Source organism: Chrysochloris asiatica, unplaced genomic scaffold (assembly GCF_000296735.1).
Source record: "Chrysochloris asiatica unplaced genomic scaffold, ChrAsi1.0 scaffold00047, whole genome shotgun sequence".
Lineage (NCBI taxonomy): Eukaryota > Metazoa > Chordata > Mammalia > Afrosoricida > Chrysochloridae > Chrysochloris > Chrysochloris asiatica.
Window position 1 is genome coordinate 14,512,025 of NW_006408565.1, and position 25,239 is coordinate 14,537,263.

Here is a 25,239-nt window from a genome sequence, read left to right on the forward strand (position 1 = left end):
AGTAGAAAGCCTCATCTTTCTCCCGTGGAGCGGCTGGTAGTTTCGAACCGCTGACCTTAAGATTCGCAGCCCGATTCGTAACCACTACGCAGTAGATGTTGCTTATTATTGTCAAAGTAGTGATTATTGAACTATTTGTGTGATTATTAATGACTGTCTTCCCAAACCATAAACTCTTTAAATCAGAAACTTTGTTTAGTACTTATTCATCTTTATATTCCACAACCAAGTCGGTTCTGACTCATAGAGACCGAGGAGCGCCTGGTGAGCTTCAACTGCTGACTTTGAGGTTCAAGCTGATCTTGCGCTCCAGCGCATTTAACCTGCAGCGCTACACCAGGACTCCAATACTAACAATTGTTGTTGTTAAGTGGGTCCGACCCATAGCGACTCTGTATAGGGTTCCAAGGAGCAGCTGGTGAGCTTGAACCACCAACCTTGTAGTTTAAAGGACTTTGCAGTCTGACACATTAACCCACAGCGCCACACCAGGACTCCAATACTAACAATTGTTGTTGTGCCTTCGAGTCGGTTCCTACCCATAGTGACCCTGTACAGGGTTTCCGAGGCTGTAAATCTTTAAGGGAGCAGAAAGCCTCATCTTTTTCCCGCGGAAAAGCTGGTAGTTTTGAACTGCTGACCTTGAAGTTTACAACCCTAGTTTTAACCACTACGCTAGGAACTCTGTAAATAATGAACGAGGATGGAGAACGGTCCAAAACTAAGAGACTGAAGGAGGAGCTAGCGTAAGGCGTCAGGCGTCAACGCCGTCCTTTCGAGGCCCCGCCCCCAAGATTGACAGCCTCTAGGCGCGCTCTAGCGGCCGGCGGTCACGTGGAACTCAGCTGAGCGGCCGCGGGGGAAGCAAGGCCAAGATGGCGACGGTGAAAACAGCTGTACCTCGGCGACTGGTGGGCTTGGCGTCCCTCCGGGCTGTAAGTGCCTCGCCCGCTGATGGGGCGGCCTGCAGGCACCATGAGGGTCGGGGTGCGAGGTTTGACCTGTGGCTGCTGCTTTCCCAGAGCCAAAGTCCGACAGCCCTTCAAGCCAGAGTCGTGAGAGCCTTGGAGTCAGGCCGCTCCCCGACCCACATAAATCTCTCTTAAGGGACGTAGGGAAACTGAGACCGGACGAGGCGGAGCAACTTGGCCTGGGTCACCTAGGTGTCTCATTTCCAGTCCAAGTCTCTGGCCGGCGACCTTGGCTCCTTTCCTCTAGTTGAGCCCCAGATCCCTCTAAACTTCTCATTAGTGAAAAATCACAAACACTCCTTACGCAAAGTGGTCCCCGCCGACGTCTGGGACACTCTCCCAGCGTGCGGAGCAGGACTTGGGCCGCGTGACGCCAGGCTGTCTTTCCCCTGAAATTGTACTTTGGGCCTGTTCGACCCTGATGGCTATCCATTCTCCAGTGGTCAGTGAGCCGGTGGAAAGCATAGGAGACCTAGGTGTGTAAAGGGTTGAGTGAGGTGTGTTGGTTAGAAATCAAGCTGTGTTGTCCCAGTAGTTCTGCCACTTGCTAGGTCAAGTAACAGTTTTTTTTACTCTAAACCTCAGGTTTTAGAAATGGGTAACAGTAATCTCAGGGTTGTTTTGGAAGCTAAAGAAAGCGTAGGTAAACCATTTAGCATTGTTTGGTTCTTAGTAAGGGAATAATCAATGGTGATGTTATTACTTTGGATAGGGAGTTAGCATTTAGAGCTGTATATGGGGGAGAACCCCAGCAAGATGGATTGGCCAGGTGGCAGCAATAGTGAGGTTGGCCCAAGATCGGGCAGTGTTTTATTCTGCTGTGCATAGGATCGCTATGAGTCCGTACCGACTTGATGGTACCTAACAACAACAGTAATGGGGGAGAAATTACACTCCCCTGTCAGTGGCCCCTTCACAGAAAGCCACTTTTAATGCCCACCTGCCTCCACTCATGGGGATAGGCTTCTAGTGATTCACTGGTAAAATGTATGCCTTCCATATGGGAGACTGAGGTTCAATTCACCCAGTGTATCTTACACAGTCACCAGTCATTTGTCAGCAGAGGCTGTTATATTGCTATGATGACAAACTGGTTTTGACAGAGTTTGTAGGCTAAGACTAAGAAGAAAGGCCTGGCAATCCACTTCCCCAGAATCAGCCAATGAAAAACCATATGGATCACAATGATCTGATCTGATTGTACATGGGGTGTCCATGAGTCAGACTGGCTCACGGCTACTAACAACAAAATGAAGGTGGAAATTCCAACTTGAAGAATTAAGAAGATGAAATGAGGTGATGGGTATTAATGTACTTTGAGGGGGGGGTGGTGTAATGAGATGGGTGGTGATAGGTCCTTCATGGAGTGACTTAGCATAATCTTGGCATAAAAACCAGACCTGAGTTCAAGTCCAAGCTTGTTCATTTCCTAGCTGTGAATTTCAATTGTCTTTCTGAGGCCCTGTTTTTTCCTCCATTGAGCTGGGACAATGATAGTCCCTGTCACTCTCATTAGGTGGTGGTGGTGGTTAAGTGCCATCGAGTCAGATCCAACCCATAGCAACCAGTATAGGGTTTCCAAGGAGCAGCTGGTGAGCTTGAACCGCTGGCCTTACAGTTCAAATGGCTTTGCAGTCTGGCGCATTAACCCACAGTGCCACACATTAGGTGGTGGTTAGGGTTAAATAAGGTACTGGTGCCTGTTGTTAGTATTGGACTTCAGTTCATATTAACTGTTATTGATGTTGGTACACCATAGCACAAGGGACTGTGGCATAGAACTTGTGTGGTTGGAGGGGACCACCTCTGAGCAGAATTTTACAGAAGGAAGGAATGGCTGATTTGTAGAACAGAAGGTCTGGGAAGGACTGAAGGGTAGCAAAGACACAACATGCCCTAGGAGTTAGCATCCAGAGCCACACTGTCCTGTTCAGATTTTGGCTTATTAATAGACTTAAAAGTTACTCAGTATGGAGGAATAAGGATTATGGTGGTGGTTGTTAAGTACCTTCGAGTCAGTTCCAACCCTTAGCAATCCTGTATAGTGTTTCTGAGGAGCAGCTGATGAGCTTGAATGTGGACATTGAGCTTCAAACCAACTTTGCAGTTTAGTGCATTAATCCCAGCACCGTACCAGCCAGCACCACACCAGCAATGAAAGTAGTTCCTATCTAATAAATGTGCTGAAGGTTACAAGTCCTTGTTGTTAAGTGCTGTCGAGTCACTTCTGACTTACAGCGACCCTATGCAGAGTTTCTAAGGAGCAGCTGGTGAGCTTGAATGCGGACATTGTGGTTCAAACTGACTTTACAGTCCAGCGCATTAACCTACAGCGCCACACCAGGACTCCTTACAGTACCTGATAAATGTGTCCTGGTGTGGCGCTGCAGGATAATGTGCTGGACCAAAGGTTACTTTGAGCTACAAGGTCGGCAGTTCAAACCCACCAGCCATTACTTGGAAACCCTATACATGATCGCTGTGAGTCAGAACTGACTCAGCGGCACTTAACAACAATAATAAATCTGAGTTGTCTTTCTGTTGTTATGTGATGGATTGTTAAAGGGAAAGAAGTGAAAGTTAGTTTATTCTGATCTAATAAAGAAATTTGGAACCAGGTTTTACCTCTCTCAGCTACATTCAACAGATACTTATTGAAACCCTGCAGTGGTCCAGGGATGTGGAGACACAGCAGTGAATAAAACAAAATCCCTGCTCTAATGAAATTTACATTCCAGGGGGATAATTCTAGGGTAATGTACCAGCAGAGGCCGGACATCCCTGTTGGCTCAAGATTCACATTGCCAAGGACCTTCCAGTCTAGCCTGGTAACTTCGTGAGATTCAGTGGCTCTTCACCTTAGTCTCTGGGAAGCATTGCTGGCTAAAACCAAGGCCAGTTCAAGTGAGTTGTTCAACTTACAGTTGATTCATGAAAAACAGTTGCCATCAAGTCATTTCCAACTCAGAGACCCCATGTCTGTCACACTTAGAAATGAGCGCTATAGGGTTTTCAGTGGCTGCTTGTTCTAAAGTAGGTCATCAAGCTCTCCAAGGTGCCTCTGGATGAACTTGAATCTCCAACTTTTCTTTTTAGCAACTGAATGCATTAACTGAATCAGGGTCTCAGTCTTAGCTCTATGTCCCTCCTCCCATGTTCAGAATTTGAGGATTTGGGATTATTAGCAGATTGCACAGTGTAGCTCTTCCCTTGTTTCCTTGCCCCATTGCAATGTTTATCCCAATTAAATCTGGTAAAACAAAGTTAATTTGAAGAGTTATAGTGTTAAAGGTAGCACTGTAATAGAACAGTCTTCCTACACACACTAGCGGTACCTCCCACACTCAGTAATTGCCCTCCGCTGGGGCCGCTGTGCTTTTCGTGCATGTATTTGGTGTTTAATGATTGCCTACTTTACCATGGCAGCCCCCGTAGTGCTGTGGGTTAGACATTAAACTGCTAACAGCCAGGTCTGCAGTGCAAACCCACCAACCACTCCAAGGGAGAAAGATGTAGTCTCAGAAACCCTGTGTATGAATCAACTCGATGGCACTGGGTTTGTTTTTGGGGTTTACTTTGCACAAAGCTCAGCGCCAAACATGAGAAATGAAGTGGAAATCCAGACATGGTGGAAACATTAAGTAGGCACTATTGCTAGTGCTCTGAAAGAAATACTTGTAGTCCTGTAGTGGAGAATAATCAGGTGGGAGCTGCTTAACAAGGTGGTTAGAGGAGGCCTCTATCAGACTGAAAGGTAAGAGGGAGCCAGACAAGAAGAGGCACCCCAGGCAGTGGGAACATGATTCCAGAGGCTCTGCTTGGAGACAGTGGGCTAGTGGGCCTATGACATAGTGGCCTTACCGGACGAGTTGGTGGGCAGTAGGAGCAAGTGATGAGGTCTGAGGTTGGCAGAAGGCCATGGGGAGTGAAGGAAGAGGATGACCTCAAGGTCAGTGGTTCAAGCTCACCAGCTGCTCCTTGGAAACCCTATGTAGGGCCGCTATGAGGCAAAATTAACTTGATGGCACTTAACAACAACAAGTTTTCGATGCTTATGAGAGGTGCAGTGGAAATACCTGCAGCTGGAAATAAGAGTCTCAAATCCTAGGGACAGCCTATGCTGGGAGCATGACTATGACTCTCTTGCTCATTTCTATTTCAAGAGTGAAATATTTTTAATTCTAAAGCAGACAAATGTGATTAAACAGGTGAGAAATACTGCTTCTTAACTCAATATTCGGGAACACAGTGACTCCATGTGATCAGCACTGGACTTCAAACCGCAAGGTCCATGGTTTGAGTCCACCAGCCATTCTGCAGGAGAAAGATGAGACTTTTTACTTCCTCTAAGATCAAAGCCTTGGAAACCCTATACAGAGTCGCTATGAGAACCAACTCAGCAGCATTGACAACAACAACTCAGTCTGAATGCAGATGAATCCAGTCTTCAGATTTGCCCTGCCTGGAGAAATATGACAATCTCGTCCATTGCTTCTTATTTTCTCTTTTAAACTAAAGGTCAGCACCTCGTCTGTGGGCACTTTCCCAAAGCAGGTGAAAATTGTAGAAGTTGGTCCCCGAGACGGACTACAGAATGAAAAGGTAAAGATGGAATAAAACCAAAAACAATTTTTCTAGCATCTGCTTTGAGTGATACATGTGGTAGGTATAGCAGGAGTAGACAGAACGGTGTAAAACATTATCATCACTTTGGAAGAACTTAAGGCAGAGTGGGCGGAGGACAGGCAGGCTCCCGTGACAGTCAATCTAAGATCGCCATGCAACAGGTATGGTGTCCCCAGGTCCGTCCTAAGACGCTAAGGTCAGTTAGCTCTCTTTTGCTACAGTATAGGCATGATAATGATGGTGGATTTGGTAAGAGGAGTCCCTAGATTCTGGTAAGTGACTGGATGTGGCGGAGGAGGAGAGAGAGAACTCATAGACTGAACTCATGAAGGTAAAGTCCCAGCTAAGTTGGGAGATGGAAACGGAGGTGTGATTCTTTGGGGGTACCATCACAAAGAACCCAGAAGATAGATTATGTCTGTGCCCTCTGAGACAGCACATTGCTTCCAGTTTGTTTTATGATGCACCATACATTAACACTCAGATAAGGACAAGTCTGTGTGGTAGAAATGATTGTTTCCATGAAGATATAACCCCTTTTCAGGTGAGAAGCTGCCAAATGCTATCTGTAGCACTTGAAGGCAAGCCTTATCCCTACTGTTGGCAGGAATTACATGTAACTTCATGTTGCTGTTTACAAGTTGAAACCGTGAGGGGGCTTCCTGTGGCAAAAGCACAGTCACATGACTTAGGGGTTTTGAACAGACAGGCACTGCATTCTGAGGCCACCTCCCCCACCCCCCAGCACTGTTGACCTGTTTTTTTCTGATGTTTCTCTCTCCATTATAGAATATTGTACCTACTCCAGTGAAAATCAAGCTGATAGACATGCTTTCTGAAGCAGGACTCCCTGTTATAGAAGCTACCAGTTTTGTGTCTCCCAAGTGGGTTCCCCAGGTGAGTGCCAACCCCTAGTGAGAGACACTTCTCAGTTGAAAGAGATGGGAAGGTTTGCATTTGTCTTAGAAGTAACTAGAAGCTGAGAACATAAGTTTCTGGGTTCCTGACTTTGAGGTTACTCATAGCAGTGTGGCACACAGTAAAAGTAATGTAACCTGGGAGTCAAGAGACCTAGATTCTGTCTTGCTTCTGCTCATGACTTGCTTGGTGACCTTGAAGAGGTCTTTTCTCTTCTGCAATTGGAAATGACCTTGTAGGTCTCTTCTGGCTCTGAAAGTATAGAATCTATGTACGTTTTTCTGCATTTGTCAAAGGGGAAGACTGGTGACTCCAGCTTCACAGAGGAAGTCAGGTAGGGAAGAAAGACCCTGTTTAAATTAAAAAAACAAAACATAGTTCTCTAATTCAGAGGGTTTGAGCGCAGGACTAGGCTCAGAGAATGTTGTCAGTAAGTGGCTGGTGGTAGTGGTGCTGCTGTTACTGCTGAAGCGAAGCTGGTGGAATCAGCCATCTGGAGGAATTGGGCCATCACCCAGCTCTGGAGCCTTCCAGACCATCGACACACAAACAGTGAAAGCACTGGGGAGATTCAGCTCTGAAGAAGGACTCAATCTCCAAGGCTTCTGGGAAACAGATTCTGTGATAAAAAGGTTTTCTCTGACTGCCCTTGGTGATGACTTAGAGTTGTCTCCTTCGACTCCCAGATGGCTGACCATGCTGAAGTCTTGAAGGGCATTCAAAGGTTTCCCGGCATCAACTACCCAGTCCTGACCCCAAACCTGAAAGGCTTCCAGACAGCGGTAAGAGGAGTGTTTGCTGGGGCCTCGTGAAATGAGATTGACTACATTTGTCCTTTGCCTTGTCTATGAACTTCTGTCCTCTGCTGTGTATGGGATGTCTGTCTGAATGGCCATCTCCAGTCCTGGAGAGACCCAGGCCAATCCTGGCTCTGCCCCTTTCATTTCTGTGAGCTTAACTAGTTGCTGAACCTGTCTGAGCTTCAGTTTCTGCTTATAAAGTAGGATTAAAGCTGTGAGGATTTCTGAAGGTAAAATGCATGTGAATTGCTTAGCAAGAGCTTGGTATAAGGTGAATGCTTACTCAGTGTTAGCACTTGTTTTTATTGCCCACCTCCTCTTTGGAGAAAGGTAACTAAGCTCTCCACAAGCGTTTCAACAGTTGTTGCTGGTGTCTGTCCACTTGCTTAACGATTTTTCACAAGAATGCCATCGGAGATGTTTGTTCTACATTTAGGACATGGGCTTTCAGGTTGATGATGGCAGTGGCAGTTTCTTTGGGGAAAAGAGAAAGGTTTTTCCTTTTCCTTGAACTATAGTTCACATACCGTAAAAATCACAAGACAAGTTCTTTTTGCTTCTCTGTGCCAGTGTCTGATAAGAAACATGCTGAAAGGAACTCACCTGACTGTTGACAGGTTGCTGCTGGAGCCAAGGAAGTGTCCATCTTCGGAGCTGCCTCGGAGCTCTTCACTAAGAAGAACGTCAACTGCTCCATCGATGAAAGTTTGCAGCGCTTTGATGGAATTTTACAGGCAGCTCGGGCTGAAGGTATTCCTGTGAGAGGGTGAGTCAGGGCACAGCAGTGCTGCGTTTCTTTTCTTCAGAACCCTTCTGGAATGGGGCTAGGTTCTCATTAAAGTGACTCTCCTCACGCAATCTCCTAACCCTGCATTGAGACAGCCCAAGCTCCATACCCAGACATCTTTTTCCAAGTAAGTTTGGACCGAAGTTCTAGCAAGTGGTTTCTCTGAAGCCTGAGTTTGGGGTTTGTTCCCTCAGCAGGGGTGTGAAGAGGAAGTTAGTAGGACAAGGCTCTGAATGAGGTCAGTGTGGTCTTGGCTTCACTGCTATCTCCTCATATGTCCTTCTTTCAGCTCCAAGTCTACCCGAGGCCTTTAAGTTTCTACTATCTCATCTTTCATAGCACAACTGTCCAGTATGCATAGGGCGCTCTGCCTACTTTACAGATGTCAAAACTGACACTCAGAGAGGATGAATAACTTACTTTAAGACTATATAACTATCCAAATTGTGGCCATAGTGTTCTTTCAAAAGTACACCTCGGATTGTATCTCTTTCTGGTTCAGAGTGACTCCTCTGAACAACAGGGTTCAGACTTTTCCACATGGCACACAAGGCCCCATGGGATTTGGCTCCAGCCACACTCTGCAGCCTCATTGTTCTTTGCACCCCATTAGCCACTGCTTCCTCTGCAACCTGAGCTCTCTTGACCTTTGCACTTGCTCTCTGTAGACCCAGACCCTCTTCCTCCTCTGTCCTCTTTCTGTTCACACTTCAGTTCTCCAGTGGGTGCCAGCTCCTCCAAGCACCTTTCCATGCCCCATTTCTTGGAGTTAGTGTGGCTCCTCTGGGATCCCATGGTCCATGAATGTCCTCCACTACAGCACTGAACTGTTTGTTGGATTCCTCTGAGTCCCCATGAGGGAGAGCCTGCATCTCTCTCAGTCCCTGAGGTGTTCCTGTGCAGATCAGTCAGGGAAGCTAGGGTTGCCCACTTGGGAGTCGGGTCTTCTTAACTCCCGAGCCTGTGCAGTTTTCTCAGCAGCTCATAGTTTCATGCTCAGCAATGTGTGGAGAATAATAAGTGGGAGAAATAAAGTGGAAAAGTACACTGAGATCCTTGAGTCTGGAATTACTTACCCAGCAAACATTTATTATGCCTCTTACTATGCAAAACACTTTGTTTTAAAACTCTTAAGAGTTTTAAAGGTGCCTTGGCTTCAACACAGTGGCTCCATACGATCAGCACTGGACTGTGAACCAGAAAGTTCACAGTTGAACCCACCAGTCGTTCCATAGGATAAAAATGAGGCTTTTTGCTCCTGTGAAGATTTTAAGCCTCAGAGATCCTACACAGGGTCGCTATGAGTCAAAACCGACTCAACGGCACTTAACAGCAACAACTCCAGTGGGACGGTGGGAATAGATGCTGTCTACATCTAAACTCTTTACTACAGTCTGCAGGACTCCTGCCCACCCTGCAGCCTCTCTCAGACTTCCTTGCCCCTTGCTGTCTGTGCCTCAGCTGTGTCTTGAACATGCCTAATAACCCTTTTCCCTCTCAGAACCTTTACACTTGCTCTTCTCAGCCTGGAATGTTCTTTCTGCAGGTCCTCTCCCTTTTCTCTGCTCTAACATCATGGCCTGGACAGTTTAGTTATTCTTGGCCTCCTCTAGTTGCTCCTAGTTGCTAAAGGCATGGTGATAAGCAGGGCTCCAGAAACTGATGGAGTACTGATTGAGATGCTTCAGCAAACAGAGCAGCGTGCACTGGATAGGTGCTCACTCCTCTCTGCCAAGAAATTTGGAAGACAGCTACCTGGCCAATCCGCTGGAAACAATCCATATGTATGTGCATTCCAAAGAAGGGCAGTCAAAGAGAATGCATAAATTGACATTCTAGCAAAATTTTACTGAAGAAAATGAAAAAACGACTCTAGCCATACATATAGAAGTTCAAGCTGGATTCAAAAGAGGATATAGAACAAGGGATTTCTTTGCCGATATCAGATGGATCTTGACCAAATACAGAGAATACTAAAAAGATGTTTACCTCTATCTTACTGGCTAGATGTACTGGACTGTGTGGATCTTAACAAATTATGGATAACGTTGCAAAAACTGGGAATTCCAGACACTTAATTGTGTCATGTGGAACTGTATATACATGGATCAAGAGGCAATTGATCAAAAAGACCAAGGGGATACCGCCTGCTGTAAAATCAGAAAAGCGTTGTATTTGTTTATCTTACATATTCAGTCTATGTGCTGAAATAATCTGAGAAGAAGAATGTTATATCAGGATTGGAGGAAGATTCATTAACAGCCTGCGATGTGTGGATGACACAGTCTTTCTTTGCAAAAGTAAAGACTTGTAGCACTTACTGATGAAGGTAAAATCTGAAACCTCCAGTATGGATTCGATTTAAACAAGAAGAAAATGAAAGTCTTTGCAACTGGACCAGTAAACAACATCATGACAAATGGTGGAGTCAAGGATTTCAGTCTTACTGGGTAAGTAGCCATAGAAGCATCAGTCATGAGACCAAATGATGTATTATATTGGGCAAATCTGCAAAAGACCTCCGTAAAGTGGTAAAAATGTCACCTTGAGGCCTGAGGTTCACCTGACCCAAGTCATACTATCTTCAGTCATCTCATATGCATGTTAGGAGTCCTGGTGCAGTGCCTTAGGATCAACACTGGACTCCTAACCACAAGGTTGGCAGTTCAAACCCATGCGTCACTCCTCGGAAACCCTGTACAGGGTCACTTATGAGCCACTTACATGGCATTTAACAATAACAACAGCAACATGTACACATGGAAACTGGACAATGGATAAAGATCAGAGACAAATTTGACTTGTGGTGTTGGCGAAAACTTGACTACCCCACACCCTGCCAGAGAATGACCAGATCTGTCTTGGAAGAACAGCCAGAATGCGCCTTAGAAGTGAGGATGGTGAGACTTCATCTAGCTTATTTCAGACATGTCAGCGGGAGGGACCAATCACTGGCGAATGAAGAGGGTCAGCTAAAGTGAGGCAATTGGATCAATGAGATAGATTGCCATAGTGACTGCAGAGGATGACTCGGGACCAGACAACATCTTGTTCTGTTTTACATAAGGTTGCTAAGAGTTCGAGCCAACTTAACAGCAGGGAACAGCAGTAGCTGTTCCTATCACATCTCCCTTTCCTTCCTAGTCCAGCACTTTCTGAGATGGTATCACATATTTGATTGCGTCTATTGGTTGTCTCTCTACCTAAAAGCCAACTTCAGCATGTTCTCAGTCTTGCTCAATGTTCTGTACCCAGTGCCTCACTTATAGTTTTTGTTGTTAATTGCCATTGAGTCGGTTCTGACTCATAGTAACCCTATAGGATTTCCAAGGAACAGCTTGTGGATTTGAACTGCCGACCTTGTGTTTCAGTCCAGTGCTTATCCTGCAGTGCCACACCAGAACTCCATAGTAGACAGCTTGATAAATACCAATTGGATGAGTATCACTGGAGTAGCCAAACCATTCACCCTCAGCCAGTCCAGCCTGATAGTGATTCATATCCGACCCAGATCTTGTTTCTTCTTCCGTTTCATCCAGACCTCTGTGTCCTGGGAGTGCTGGCCCCAATTACCCCGGTGCATGGTTCTGCTTTATGTCAACGTCATACATATTGTACACCTTGGGTGCCTGCTCATATTGCCCTCTTTAGTTTCTCCTCCTTGGCCTGTCTTTAATTCTTACTGAAAATCCTCAGGTCTCCTGAGGTTTAAGCAACTCCTGTTTCCTTAGTTGGCCTCCTTTCCTTCAATACCATGGCTTTTTACTGCCCCCTGCTGGCGTTAAGTAGCATTACCTACGTTTGGCCTCCACTCTGATTAACCTTTGCACTAGACTATGGACCACAGGGAGTCCTGGTGTGGCACTGTTGTTTAATGCTGTAGATTGCAAAGTCAGTTTGAACAAGGTCGCGGTTCATGCTCACCAGCCTTTTCTAGGAAACTCTATACAGAGTCACTATCAGTCAGAACTGACTTGACAGCACTTAACAACAATGAACCACAAGTTCAGTGGTTCAAACCCACTAGCTGCTCCTTGAAAACCCTGTACAGAAGTGGGGTGGTGGTGGTGGTAATGTGCCATGGAGTCAGTTCCAACTCAGCGACCCTATACAGGGTTTCCAAGGCTATAAATCTTTATGGGAGAAGAAAGTCATCTTTATCCCATGGAATAACTGGTAGTTTTGAACTGCTGACCATGAGATTAGTAGCCCGACTCATAACCACTATGCTGTTTCCCAAAACGTGTAACATTACTCATTGCTCGTACAAAATTATCAGCTTAAACATTAGTCTGTTATATTTGGTCAAACATTTAACTCACTCCTAATCCTGGTGGGGCACTGCGGGCTAATACGCTAAACTGCAAGGTTGGTTTGAACCACAAGGTTGGTGGTTCAAACTCACCAGTTGCTCCTTGGAAACCCTATACAGGTACATTATGGGTTGGAACCAACTCTACGGCACTTAACAACAACAATGTGATGGCTGGAACTGTAGGGCCTTGGCAGGGTCAGACCAAATGATTTCATGGGCCTTATATGGCCCACAGGGGTCCTGGTGAGGCGCTGTGGGTTAATGCCCCAGACTGCATAGCAGTTTGAACTGCAAGGTCAGTGGTTCAAACTCACCAGTTGCTCCTTGGAAACCCTAAACAGGGTCGCTATGGGTCAGAACCGACTCAGTGGCACTTCACAACAACAACATACGGTCCGCAGGTCTAACGTTCCCCACCCCTGCTGCACAGGGTCTCTGAGTTGGAACCGACTCTAGGGCACTTAACCACAACTGACTAGCCTTTCAGTCCCACTCCGCCTCCTCCCAGCTTAAGGTTTTCTGACTGTGGGCCCTGCCTCAGCCCTGTTGTCCAGAAAGCTCAGGGGCACTGACTTCAGTCCTCCCGTCTTCCCTCAGGTATGTCTCCTGCGTGCTCGGCTGCCCCTATGAAGGGAAGATCTCCCCGACTAAAGTAGCTGAGGTGTGTTTTTGCTGACTTGGCTGTCTCCAAGTGTATATTCCTCTTTCCACCTTTCCTAATGGGTCACCTAGTTGCTTTATTAGGTCCCTGAACTTGCTCCCTGGAAGCTATCTCCTGGCCAGGCACGTGGTCATTGAAGCCTGTCCTCTAGCCCAGAGCAAAAGAAGAGCCTCTGCTTCCGTTACCCGCTTGTGGTCGGTGGGCAGATGATAATTAAGCACTGAGGAGGGACCCCTGTAGTCTCATCAAAGATGCCACACTCCGATATCCTTGGAGCAGCATCCAAATCAGCACTGAGAAACCCATGAGCATCACTAAGTCCTCAAGCCTGCCCTGTACATTTAGTATTGGTTTCCTTTTTAATGTTGAGGAAGACTAAATACCTTGCCACCCGGGTTGTGATTGGGACTGAAACCCAGTTTTGTCCACCTCCAAAGAACACTTGTTTTTCCGACTCCTGGTCACACCAAATATAGGGACCCGGGTTGTGCCAAGTGGTTGCTGAACTTCAGGATCTGGTCTCACAGCGCCAGGCCCTGCTGGAGCCCTGTGACAATAACAATAACTGTTATTGTCTTAAAAAACAATACTGTTTTTCAGAAGCTCGGAAATGTTAAGATCCTTGCCTGAGGCCCCAAGACTGTAAGCTGCAGACCAGGGATTTGACTCTGCTGTTTCTGCTGCTTGCTGCGTCGGCACTGGTGGAAGAACAGCACTGTCTTCACTTGACAGACCACTGCTGAGTGTTGTCTGTATACCTGGCCTGGCTGTAGCATACTCTGCCTTGTCTGGCAGCCTGGGTAGGCCAGTGTCTCCTTGGCTGGGGCCTGGTCCACTGTAGTCTTGGCAGCGATCTTTAGGGGCGTGCACATAAGACTCATGACTTCACAGGTCTTATTGCTGAGATTGTGGAGTCCTGATGTGGTGCTGCAGGTTAGTGAGCTGGACCGCAAGGTCAGCAGCAGTTCAAGCTCACCAGCTGCTCCTTGGAAACCCCATACAGGGTTGCTATGAGTCAGAACCAACTCGACAACTCTTAACAATTGCTGAGGTTGTAGGTCCCCGGGTGGTGCAGATGGTTTGAAATCAACTACTTATGTAAAGGAGTCCTGGTGTGGCCCTGGGATAACGCACTGGACTGCAAGGTCAGTTTCAACTGCAAGGTCAGCAGTTCAAGTTCACCAGTTGCTTCTTGGAAACCCTATACAGGGTCACTATGATTCAGAACTGACTTAAAGACACTTAGTAACAACAAAACACTAATCTAAAGGTTGGTAATGCAAACTCAACCAGAAGTGCTGCAGGGGAAAGTCCTGGCAACCTGCTTGGATAAATGTAGCAGTCAGGAAAACCCTGTGGAACAGTTACACTCTGTAACACACGGGTCTCCATGAGTCAAAATGCACTCCACAGCAGTGGGTTTGATTTGCCTTTCATTTCTGAGGCTAGAACTACGTAAACAGAATCCATTTGGCTAGTTCCAGCACCTGGGAGCAATAGTACTTGGAGGTTGTGAGTCAAGGACTGAGTTTGAGAGACTTGGGCTCTGCACCCCAGATGGCTGTTCTCTTTTTGCTCTCAGCAGAATGAGGGTTATAGTCCTAACCAAACCGTGAGGGGCCATGACCTAACAGGGTCACGGAGGTGCTCTGCCCAGGCCGAGACCCCCGGACCCTGAACCCTTGGGCTCTGTTTGGTGGAATGTGGTGTCCTCAATGCCTGCTTGCTTCTCCAGGTTGCCAAAAAGCTGTACTCATTGGGCTGCTACGAGATCTCCCTGGGGGACACCATTGGTGTGGGCACCCCAGGGGTCATGAAGGACATGCTATCTGCTGTCATGCATGAGGTGCCTGTGTCTGCCCTGGCTGTCCACTGCCATGATACCTACGGACAGGCCCTGGCCAACACCTTGATGGCACTGCAGGTAATCTGGTGTGCCCAGGAGAAAGGCGTGTTTGTTCCTGTTCTACCAAGGGGTTTCGTTGCTTCTTCCAGCAAACGTTATTGATACCCTGAGTTGGACACAGTAGACAGATGTGTGGCTTACCTCTGTCAGGGGATCACATGCTAGTCCTTCTGCATCATGACAAATGCCAAAGAGAGGGAAGCATGGGAGCCTGTCCCAGCTGGGGAGGCCAGGGAGGATCTGCAGGAGAGACGAGGCCTGAATAAGGCTTGTAGGATGTGAAAGGATGGGACGATTGGAAGATGGAAGAGACAAGGTGATCTGGCGGAACCACATTGTAAGACTAAGGTGGGGTTACAACTTTATATAAAGTGGCATCGCTAAGAAGGTGACATTTCATGACCTGAGGAAAGCCAAGGAGTGGGTTGGCATGGGGGAGTATCTCAGGCATGGGATCAGCACATGCAAAGATCCCGAGACAGGGTGTGCTGGTCGTGTTCAAGAATATGGCATATGGCAGGGAAGCATATGGCAGACACTGGCGCGCAAGGCCAAATCAGGAGGGCCCTGCAGCGGGAACAGTTGTGAGGCAAGATAATCTGACATGTGAAGTAGGAGCTGCCTGTTGGCCTAACTGTAAGAATCCAGATTCAGCATCTGGGCTGGTCTAAACATGTTGGCATCACCAGCATGGGTGTTCAAAAAGTAGCTTGAGAAGCAATCTGAGGAGCAAGCTTTAAAGGTCGGGCCTAAGGACGATTTAAGGAGCTCTGGTAGCTTAGTGGTTATGAATCAGGATGCTATCCTCAAGGTCAGCATTTCAAAAATACTAGCTGTTCCACGTGAGAAAGATGAGGCTTTCTGCTCCCGTAAAGATGTACAGCCTTGGAAACCCTGTTCAGGGTCACTATGAGTCGAACCAACTCCACAGTACTTAGTAACAACAAGGACAATTTGAAAGAGATAGGCTTGAACCCTCAGGAGAGGCCAGGGTGTAGGGAAGAAAACCTGGAGGACTGGAAGCCAGCTGGAGAAAGCTCACGGTGCTGATAGGTCAGGTACACAGAGGCCTGGGAACTGACTTTTAGGTTTAGCTACGTGGAGGTCAGTGGTGACCTTGACTGGAGCCATTTCAGTGAAGGACAGAGTGCTCAGAGTGGGTTCAGTTGAGAACAGGAGGAGCCAGTAAGTGGGAACAGCTCCTTTGCGGAGTTTTGCTGTGAATGGGAGAGAGGAAATGGGAGGCTGGTGGGGATATGAGCTCCAAGCAGTTTGGGAAAGATAGGAGATGTCCCAGCCTGTGAGAAGGATCTAGTAGAGGAAGTAAGGAGACTCTGTAGAGTGGGGATGGGCTGGGGGCGGGGTTGCTGAGACAGTCCATCCCACACACACAGGGGAAGGCTGCAGCCAGGCAGGGGTGGCTGTGATGGTGGTGGGGTGCTCAGACAGTCCATCCCATACACAGGAGGAGGCTGCAGCCAGGCAGGGGTGACTGTGATGCTGAGAGCCTGTGGAGACCTCTTTTCTGATGATCTATTGTCTCTGAGGGTGAGGGTGGGGCCAGGGCAATGAGAAGCTTCAGGAGATGGGAGGAAGTGAGCAAGGCAAGGGACTGCCAAGGTAGAAATGCATCAGGGCTGTGGTGAATACTTCCATCCTGTCTCAGCAGTGAGAGGGCACTGGGTGGTGGTCAGGAAGGGCCTTCCTGAGGAGGTGGCTTTTAGGCTGAGGTATCGGCCGTGGACGGGGATGGAGGAGAGATGTTCCAGGCAGAGGACAGTGTAGAGACAGACTCACAGTGTTCCAGGACCTCCTCTTTCAGGGGGATCACCACTTCAACCGAATCATAGAGGAATAAACGACTCACTGTAGAATTCCAGGCAACAGAGGAGTGGTTTGTGAAGACCAGCTTAGCAAGCCCTATCCTTACAATGACAGCCATACTTCACCATCCGTGTTTGCAGATGGGAGTCAGTGTCGTGGACTCTTCTGTGGCAGGCCTTGGAGGCTGTCCCTATGCACAGGGAGCATCTGGAAACTTGGCCACAGAAGACCTGGTGTACATGCTAGCTGGCCTGGGCATTCACACGGTAAGCCAGCCTGCCCCCTGGAGGCAGTGGCCCTCAATTGACCTGAGCTCTACCTGTCGCCCCACCCCAGGGCAGCAGCTGGTTTTTGTTTTGTTGTAGGGGAGTGAGTCTAGAGGGGAGCCTAGGGATCAGGGGTGTTCTGTTTTAAGGTTTTGAAGCAACAGCATGTGGTTGGACAAAACCATGACTGGGCACAAGAAGGCTAGACAATCAGTGACTCTGACCATTCAGCTCTAGGAGGCTCCAGGTTGTAGAGAAAAAGCCACTATGCTCTGGGCCGGTTTTGTTTCCTGGGAAGTAGGTAGTGTTGGCAATATAGAGGGCCTTCAGTGATAGAATGGAAGGAATGTAGCATCTATACATTGGATCAGTTGAATTTAAAACCTAGCTCTGTCACTCACAGGCTTTGTGACCTTACACAAATTACTTTCTCTCCTGAGTTGATGAAATGGGAATAATAATAGGGCTGTTCCAAGGACTGAGTAAGGAAGTATGCGTACTGCTCATGCTACCTCTGCCCTCTTGGCAGCAAGACTGGTGCCTCTAATATAGTGGGGCTACAGCAAGCCCCAGAACCAGGAGGATACAACCTCTCAGGTAACCTGTGCCCCACTGTCAAGAGGAGGAGCAGAAGCCTGTTTGTCTCCACCTTTGCTTTCCAAGTATCACAATTGCCCGTCCTGTCTGCTGTTTGCCTGGGTGTGAGGGCGTGCCATGACTTACTGCTGCCTTTGATTTGTTTCTCAAGGGTGTGAATCTTCAGAAGCTTCTGGAAGCTGGAGCCTTTATCTGTCAGGCCCTCAACAGAAAAACCAGCTCCAAAGTGGCTCAGGCCACCTGTAAACTCTGAGCTTCTTACCCACCCTGAGTTCAGGGAACAGTATGGGAGAAGGGTTTGCATGGATTGATCATGGATATGGCATTGAAAGGAGCAGGTGCCTCACAGAAATGGAAGAGGCTTTGAGAACTGGCCATCTCCTGTCACTGTGGACTCAGTAGTGCATGTGCTCTCTGAGGGCACTTGGTAACCCAGCTCTGGGCTTGAGCTGATCTAGAGTTCCCTCTCTGGATGAAGTCTGCCAGCTAGCAACCCTCACACAGATTGACCTTGTTGTCCTGACCTTGGGGCCATTGTTCTCTGACTTTGAACCAAGGAAAATGGGGAAAACAAACTGGCAGAGGTGGTTGACTGCTAACTCAAATACCGCTGGAAATCTTCCTGGGTGACACTCTCTGCTCTGATTTTTGGAAACAGTTTATGTAATTAAAGATTTAATGACATAGCCATTACAGTATTCTGTTGTGCATGTGTGTCTTTATGAGTGGGGAGACTACTGGGGAATAAAACATCTTTACACTGTTACAATTTGGCAGGAAAATGTAGACTTTAAAGTAGTTTATCAATCAGTTGGTTTCTTCACTGTTTATTCAGTGAACTTTGGTGTCACTCAGGAGAAGGCCCACAGCGCTGGCTGCCACACACCTGAGCTTCCTGAGTCTCCTGCACTTAAAGCTCCGTGGTGGCCCCTGGCCCTGGGCAAGGCCAGCAGTGTGGCTTGTTAGCTGGCGCTCTTTCCTCTGCACTTCAGGTTCTGGGGGGGTCTCAGTATTTCTCATTGGACTCAGGTGGGAGGATACTCCAGCTGGAGATATTTACGACTTAGATTTTATCACTCAATTTTCATCACATCATTCCCTAGCCCTAACTTTCTTGTGAACAGAAACAATTTTCTAACCTCTTATAGTAAGTAAAGGGAGCTCTGGTAGCGTAGTGGTTACGAATAGGGCTGTGAACCGCAAGGTCAGCAGTTCTAAACTACCAGCTGTTTCGCGGGAGAAAGATGAGGCTTTCTGCTCCCGTGAAGATTTACAGCCTTGGAAACCCTGTACAGGATCGCTATGAGTCAGAACCGACTCCACAGCACATAGCAACATAGAAGGTAAGGTGCTGTGGAATACGCATTGGGCCACAAGGTCAAAAGTTCAAACCTACCCTGTAGATTTACAGTCTGTAGATTTACACCTGCGTGGGTCACTGTGAATCAGAATTGTTTCGATGGCAGTGGATTTGGTTTAGGTTCAGGTAGGAAGGGAGCAAACCTTTCAGCAAAGAGAACCACAATTCCTGAGGCTGACAGCTTAGCACTGTAACTGCTATTTAAGCTTTCGAGGTGCTTTCCCCAAATTTGTTTTCAAACTAGAGCTTCCAGGACCAGCAGCCCCTGGGAGAAGACCAGCGGCCCTTTTAATCAATGCAGCCCTCTTTTGCCTTTATTATCCGCATAGTCGCATATTTCATAGGACTTCATTTGAAGAATGGATTTGGCAAATAACTAAAAAGCTTGAAAACTTGCTGGTTAGTGTGGGGTCAAGGGCTTATCAGCCCTACTCCGACTCTGTATCTCTTGTAGTCAGGAAGTATCCGGGCGGGGCGGATCCCCTTTCTCCTTCTCCTCCCCTGGTTTCTAGGGCTCAGAGGAGCTCTCCGCACCACAGGGGACCAGCGTGGGGGCTCTCACCCCTCCAGTCACTGACATGATGGTCAGAGCAACACCTTTTCTCCTCACCACTAACTGCTCTGTCTTCAGGGGGCTGCAACAGTCCACTGCCTCCGTGGGAGCGCCTGCGCAGTCTACTTAAAAAAACTGCAGCAACCCAGCTACTTAAGATGCAACTGTTGGTCTCTCTGGTCCAGAGCAATGAAGAGTGAAGAAAATCAAAGACTCCAGGAGCCAGTTCTTTCAGAGGACGGTAATGGACCACATGAACCACAGCCTCCACTACCCTGACACGAGAAGAGCTAGATGGTGCCTGACCACCACTACCAGCCACTCTGATTGGAATCACAATAGAAGGTCCTGGACGGAGTAGGAGAAAATTTGTAAAAATAATTCAAAGTAATAAGATTGGTGGGAGCCCCTAGACCGTGGCTCTTGGACATCCTTCAAACCTGGAACTGAACCCACCTTGGGAGATCACCTTTCAGCCAAACAATAGACAGATAGGCTTATAAAGCGAACACTAACACTTGTGAATAATGCACTCATCAGAACAAGTAGTCATCTGATACCTATAGGACAGTATTTGCCCCAAAACAGCTCAGAAGGCAGAAAGGGACAGGCAAGGACGAGACGAAACGGGGAACTCAGAGAAAGGAGCACGAGTACTCTTACAGAGGGGCTTGCAACCAGTGTCACGAAACAATGTATAAATTGTTAATGATAAACCTTCACTCGGTGAGCTTTTACTCAAACTGCAGTTTAAAAACAAAACTTCAGCGAGTTTTTTGCCCTCTTGCTTTTCCGTAGCCACCGCATCCCTTTTGACACGTTTCCTAGAGGGCGTGGAAAGGGGAGGGACCTGGGTGGACCCGTGGACTCAAAGGAACCCCGGCGCGGGGAGCGCAGAAAGCAGCGCCGCTGGAGCCGGTGCGGGGCGTGGGGTGCTGAGTAGGTTCGGCCCGCGGATTGAGGGGTAGGTGGGCTGGCGGGGCGGGGCGGGGCGGGCTGGTCCGCGGGCAGGTCCGCGGGCAGTGTTGCTGTAGGACCCTTGCTACGTTCCGGGCAGTCTGGCTAGGGCGGGCGGGCCCGCCCCCTCTGCTCCCAGTTCCCCGCCGCCTTGGCTAGGGTGATCCGGGTTCATTCATTCGCTACCCGAGGTCTCCTAGCTCGGCCCCTTGGAGCCGTGGCCCGATATCCTGCCCAAGGCTCAGCTGTACTTGAGCGTTCACGACCCAGCACCCTTTCCCTTCCATTATACAGACTAAGAAAAACTGAGGCAACGGTAGCTGGCCTAGGACAAAACGCGCTCTGGTCCTAGGCAAGGCCGACCTCAGGCCAGCCTTCTTGTCATCCAGGGCCCCTCTGCGACCATTTCCAGGGTTCCGGACAGTGGGTGGAACTCGGTGGGGTGGGTAGGGGGGTGGCTGCAGCGTCCGGAGCGGTGGAGCAGAGTTCAGGGGGAGCGGGGGTGAGGGTGGGGTAAAGGAGCAGGAAGAACTTCTTGGGGGAGGCAGCTACCCTAGAGATCCAGATTTCAATATAGGTCAAACAAGCTGTTTAACCTCAGGCAAATTAGTTCACTTCTCTGTTCCTCAGTGGCCTTTGTAAAGTGCCAGTAACAACACCTGCACAGTTGAGGGCAGTGATGCAAAAGCGCTCAGCCTGGCGCTCAAATAGGTTGATGCTGGATGAGTCGTGGATTGTGGCAGCCAGGATGGAGGAAGGAATGAAAGGCCTCTGTGTCTGAGGCTTCCTCCTCCCTCCGCTCTATGTCCCGCAGAGTTTGCACAGGGTGGAGGCGCACACCTGGTAGTGGGGACCAGGAAGGCCACGTACACACGCCTGACCAGTTCTGTCTAAAGTTGGGCGGGATTCCTAGTCCCAAGCCTGGAGTGAGCTGGCCCAGCCCCGTTCAGCACTGGCATGGGCAGAGGCTGAGCCAGCCTGGCTGCCCTGGGTGGAGTCCGCTCCAGAACAGTGGTGCTGCAGCTCCGGAAATGGTCTGCGGCCTATCCTGAGGACCCACCCCAGAGGCCATCTGTATATTCCTTACTGCCTCCCAGCTGACCTTTGAGGGAGTAGGAGACATGGGGGCTACCTGGAGCCGGTGCTATTAGTCCTGGAGCCAAGGAACCCGTTTACCCACAGTAATGGCAGAGGCACTGGGGAAGATTGAGTTTAAGCAGACAGAGCCTCTTCCCTCCGGCTCCTGTCATCCAACCCTGTGCCATGTCTCCTTTTGCCCAGGCCTCTCCAGCCTCCAGGCACCCTGGGAAGGTCCTCAGGTTCTGTTTTCACATCCATCTTCCCAGTCTTGGGCCAGAAAACATGGCACCTGTGTGCTAGTCTCCCACTTGTACCAGTTGTAAGTGGTTGTTAAGTGCCTTCCACTCATTCTGACTCATAATGACCTGGGTTTCCAAGGAACTGCTGGTGGGTTAACAGTCTAGTGCTTATCCTACAGTGCCACACCAGACAGTAGACTTTTTAAATCACCTCATTTAACCCTCACACCACCACTTGAAATTATACAGTCATTAGCTCCATCCTATAAAAATGGAACCTGAGGCCAAGAAAGGTTTGAACAGCTACTCTATGGGAGAAAGATGTGGCATCTGTAGATTACAACCTTGAGAGTCCTAGGGGGCAGTTCTATCCTGAAGGTAGAAAGTGACGGTACCATGGCTAACTCACCCAGGGCTGACTCCTGAGCTGCTCTTTTAACTAGGACACCCTGCTGCCTCCCTTCAAGGTGAGCTCTCGGGGCCAGACTGGCTAGAAGGAAGCCCAGAGGCAGCAATCTGTCACTCCTGAGACTGTGTTCTGGCCAGTTATAATGGCAGAGAAGGTGCTGGTAACAGGTGGGGCTGGCTACATTGGCAGCCACACAGTGTTGGAGCTGCTGGAGGCGGGCTACTCCCCTGTGGTCATCGACAACTTCCACAATGCCATCCGTGGTGAGTGGTGGAGCAGGGCTTCTAGAGATAATGGCAGAAGGCAAGGTCTGGCGTCCGCCTTCACCCGCGTGGGGGTGGTGGGGGTATCTGTGTGTCTACCTAATCCCTTGGCAACCCTCGACCCCATCTCCTGTGATTTTGATGGCCTTCATGTGCTGCTCAACCAGGAGCGGGCTGCATGCCCGAAAGCCTTCGGCGGGTGCAGGAGCTAACAGGCCGCCCTGTGGAGTTTGAGGAAATGGACATCTTGGACCAAGCAGCCCTACAGCATCTCTTCAAGAAGGTGGGGCGGGGGGGGCGGCCTTGCTAGGCAGACAAGCAGGGGACATTGCCCAGGGCCTGTAGAGGAAGCACTGACCCCACGGCTATGCCCCCCGCAGCACAGTTTTGTGGCAGTCATCCACTTCGCGGGGCTCAAGGCTGTGGGCGAGTCAGTGCAGAAACCTCTGGATTATTATCGTGTCAACCTGACGGGGACCATCCAACTTCTGGAGGTGAGAGGCTGAGAGTGGATGCTCAGATACGAGCAGCATGCCTGGCCCTGGTGGCTCAGGGCCTGATGGCTCTCTTCATGACCAAGGTCTCTCCATTTGGAATCTCAGGTGACCTATTTAGCCCTGACAATGCCCATAAGCTACTGTGGAGGGAGTACCCCAATTACCCATTGCTGACAAGTCAATCCAAACGTTTAATGACCCAACAGGACAGAGCAGAACTGCCCCTTAGGGTTCCCAAGGTTGTAATCTTTATAGAAGCTTACTGCCACATCCTTCTCCCCTGGAGTAGCTGTTCAAACCACCAACGTTTTGGTTAGCAGCCATGTACCAGGGTGGGGCTAATGTGAGGCAAGCTGCTGACGCTTCCGCTCCATGGCCAGATCATGAGGGCCCATGGAGTGAAGAACCTGGTGTTTAGCAGCTCAGCAACCGTGTACGGGAATCCTCAGTACCTGCCTCTGGATGAGACCCACCCCACAGGGGGCTGTACCAACCCATACGGCAAGTCCAAGTTCTTCATTGAGGAGATGATCCGGGACCTGTGCCAAGCAGACAAGGTGAGGGCTCCCCCCTTGGGCCACTCATACACCTCCTCACAGCCACCTTGGGCTTGTGGATGGAGCCCTACGTAGGTCCCACCAAGAAGGAAATGAAGGCTCAGAAAGGAGTGGTGGTCCAAGTTCATAGAGCTGGGGCAGGGTCCTGTTCCCTGTGCATTCTTAGAGATAGCGAACAGGTGTGGGGGACTGAGGTGGAGGGTACTGGATTCAGTTGGGCCATGCTACCTGCCTGCCCTCACCTGATCTGTGTGTCCACAGGCCTGGAACGCAGTGCTGCTGCGATATTTCAACCCCATAGGTGCCCACGCCTCAGGCTGTATCGGCGAGGATCCACAGGGCATCCCAAACAACCTCATGCCTTACGTCTCCCAGGTAGGGAAGAAGGGTAGGGACTGACGGGGTGAGGGGGATATTAGGGTCCTGGGAGGAGCTGACCTGATCTCCACCACCAGGTGGCGATTGGGCGACGGGAGGCCCTGAATGTCTTTGGCAACGATTATGACACAGAGGACGGTACAGGTGAGCACAGGACCAGAGAACCCAAGAGGCAGTACTGATGTGGGGCAGAGGCTGTTCTGAATCCCTCCAACCTCCACCTCCTGTCTGTAGGTGTCCGGGATTATATCCATGTCGTGGATCTAGCTAAGGGCCACATTGCAGCCTTGAGGAAGCTGAAGGAGCAGTGTGGCTGCCGGGTAGGAAGAGAAGAGGGAGGGAAGGAAGGGGAGACTTAGACCTTGGCACAGGGACCTTCCTCAAACCTTGGCCTCTTCTCCTGAGCAGATCTATAACCTGGGCACGGGCACAGGCTACTCCGTGCTGCAGATGGTCCATGCCATGGAGGCCGCTTGTGGGAAGAAGGTAGGTGGTGCTCAGCCAACGCTGAGCAAGAAAAGAGCCTGGGCTGCCACCCACCAGCCTGCCCAGCAAGTGCCCCATAGCTGCTCTGTCTACTCAGCTCTGCCTTGTCAACCTTAACACACAAGTGACTGAGCCAGAACCTGCTCTGCGTGCAGCCAGGTGGGTGGGATCCAGGGCCGGCTCAGCTGAGCTTTGACCATCTCCTCTTACAGATCCCATACAAGGTGGTTGCACGGCGCGAAGGTGATGTAGCTGTCTGCTATGCCAACCCTAGCCTGGCCCGAGAGGAGCTGGGCTGGACCGCAGCCTTAGGGCTGGACAGGATGTGTGAGTACTGCCCAAGGCCCAGCCCTAGTGCTGGCTCTGACTCCGGGAAGAGAATTTGGGACTCAGAGTGGTCTCATCAGCTCTTGGCATTGCCCACCGTGGTTGCATTCCATGCTGAGCCCTGACTCCACCCACATCCTACTTGCAGGTGAGGATCTATGGCGCTGGCAGAAGCAGAATCCTTCAGGCTTTGGTACACAGGCTTAGGGGACCCTCCTGGGACAGACCAGAAAAAGAAAAGACCGCTGCCTGCTCTCCAGTCTCCCGGCGAGAACCGAGGGGCACCTGAGCCTCTGGACAAAGTCAAGACCTCCCCTACCTCACACCCCAGTTTAGCCGCTTTCCCCACCAGGCCTGAGGTCAAGGGCTCCTTGGACCAGGAGATGGTAGCTGTGAAGGAATTTCTAGAGGAGCTGCTAGCTGCCTCCTGTCTAACCATCTCTAACTTTTACCTTCCAGAGC

At 49.4% G+C, this 25,239-nt stretch overlaps 2 protein-coding genes across 3 annotated transcripts; both read left to right on the plus strand.

Moving 5' to 3' along the window:
• Positions 1–837: 837 nt before the first annotated feature.
• On the plus strand, positions 838–17,924 carry HMGCL (3-hydroxymethyl-3-methylglutaryl-CoA lyase). Of its 2 annotated transcripts, XM_006862304.1 has the most exons (9): positions 838–935; positions 5,490–5,573; positions 6,387–6,494; positions 7,202–7,297; positions 7,933–8,081; positions 13,015–13,078; positions 14,814–15,002; positions 16,949–17,074; positions 17,823–17,924. In XM_006862304.1, exons 1-9 carry the CDS (start codon positions 876–878, stop codon positions 17,922–17,924), a joined length of 978 nt encoding a protein of 325 aa, XP_006862366.1. In that variant the 5' UTR covers positions 838–875. The 2 variants fall into 2 exon arrangements, with proteins under 2 accessions (XP_006862366.1, XP_006862367.1); XM_006862305.1 differs by lacking the exons at positions 7,933–8,081; positions 13,015–13,078.
• Positions 17,925–22,411: 4,487 nt separating this feature from the next.
• GALE (UDP-galactose-4-epimerase) lies at positions 22,412–25,160 on the plus strand. The gene is made up of 10 exons (XM_006862306.1): positions 22,412–22,532; positions 22,700–22,815; positions 22,913–23,026; positions 23,410–23,586; positions 23,848–23,961; positions 24,042–24,108; positions 24,199–24,284; positions 24,373–24,450; positions 24,663–24,777; positions 24,926–25,160. The coding sequence occupies exons 1-10, from the start codon at positions 22,412–22,414 to the stop codon at positions 24,982–24,984; spliced, it is 1,047 nt and encodes a 348-aa protein (XP_006862368.1). The 3' UTR covers positions 24,985–25,160.
• The last annotated feature ends 79 nt before the right edge of the window (positions 25,161–25,239 follow it).

Excerpts from the sequence above, each read along its gene's own strand:
- GALE (XM_006862306.1), top strand. The coding sequence starts at position 22,412 with ATGGCAGAGAAGGTGCTGGTAACAGGTGGGGCTGGCTACATTGGCAGC. Across the intron at positions 23,587-23,847 it reads ACCTGTGCCAAGCAGACAAG|GCCTGGAACGCAGTGCTGCT; the intron begins GTGAGGGCTCCC and ends GTGTGTCCACAG. Across the intron at positions 23,962-24,041 it reads TCATGCCTTACGTCTCCCAG|GTGGCGATTGGGCGACGGGA; the intron begins GTAGGGAAGAAG and ends CTCCACCACCAG.
- HMGCL (XM_006862304.1), top strand. The coding sequence starts at position 876 with ATGGCGACGGTGAAAACAGCTGTACCTCGGCGACTGGTGGGCTTGGCG. Across the intron at positions 7,298-7,932 it reads TGAAAGGCTTCCAGACAGCG|GTTGCTGCTGGAGCCAAGGA; the intron begins GTAAGAGGAGTG and ends GACTGTTGACAG. Across the intron at positions 8,082-13,014 it reads GAAGGTATTCCTGTGAGAGG|GTATGTCTCCTGCGTGCTCG; the intron begins GTGAGTCAGGGC and ends GTCTTCCCTCAG.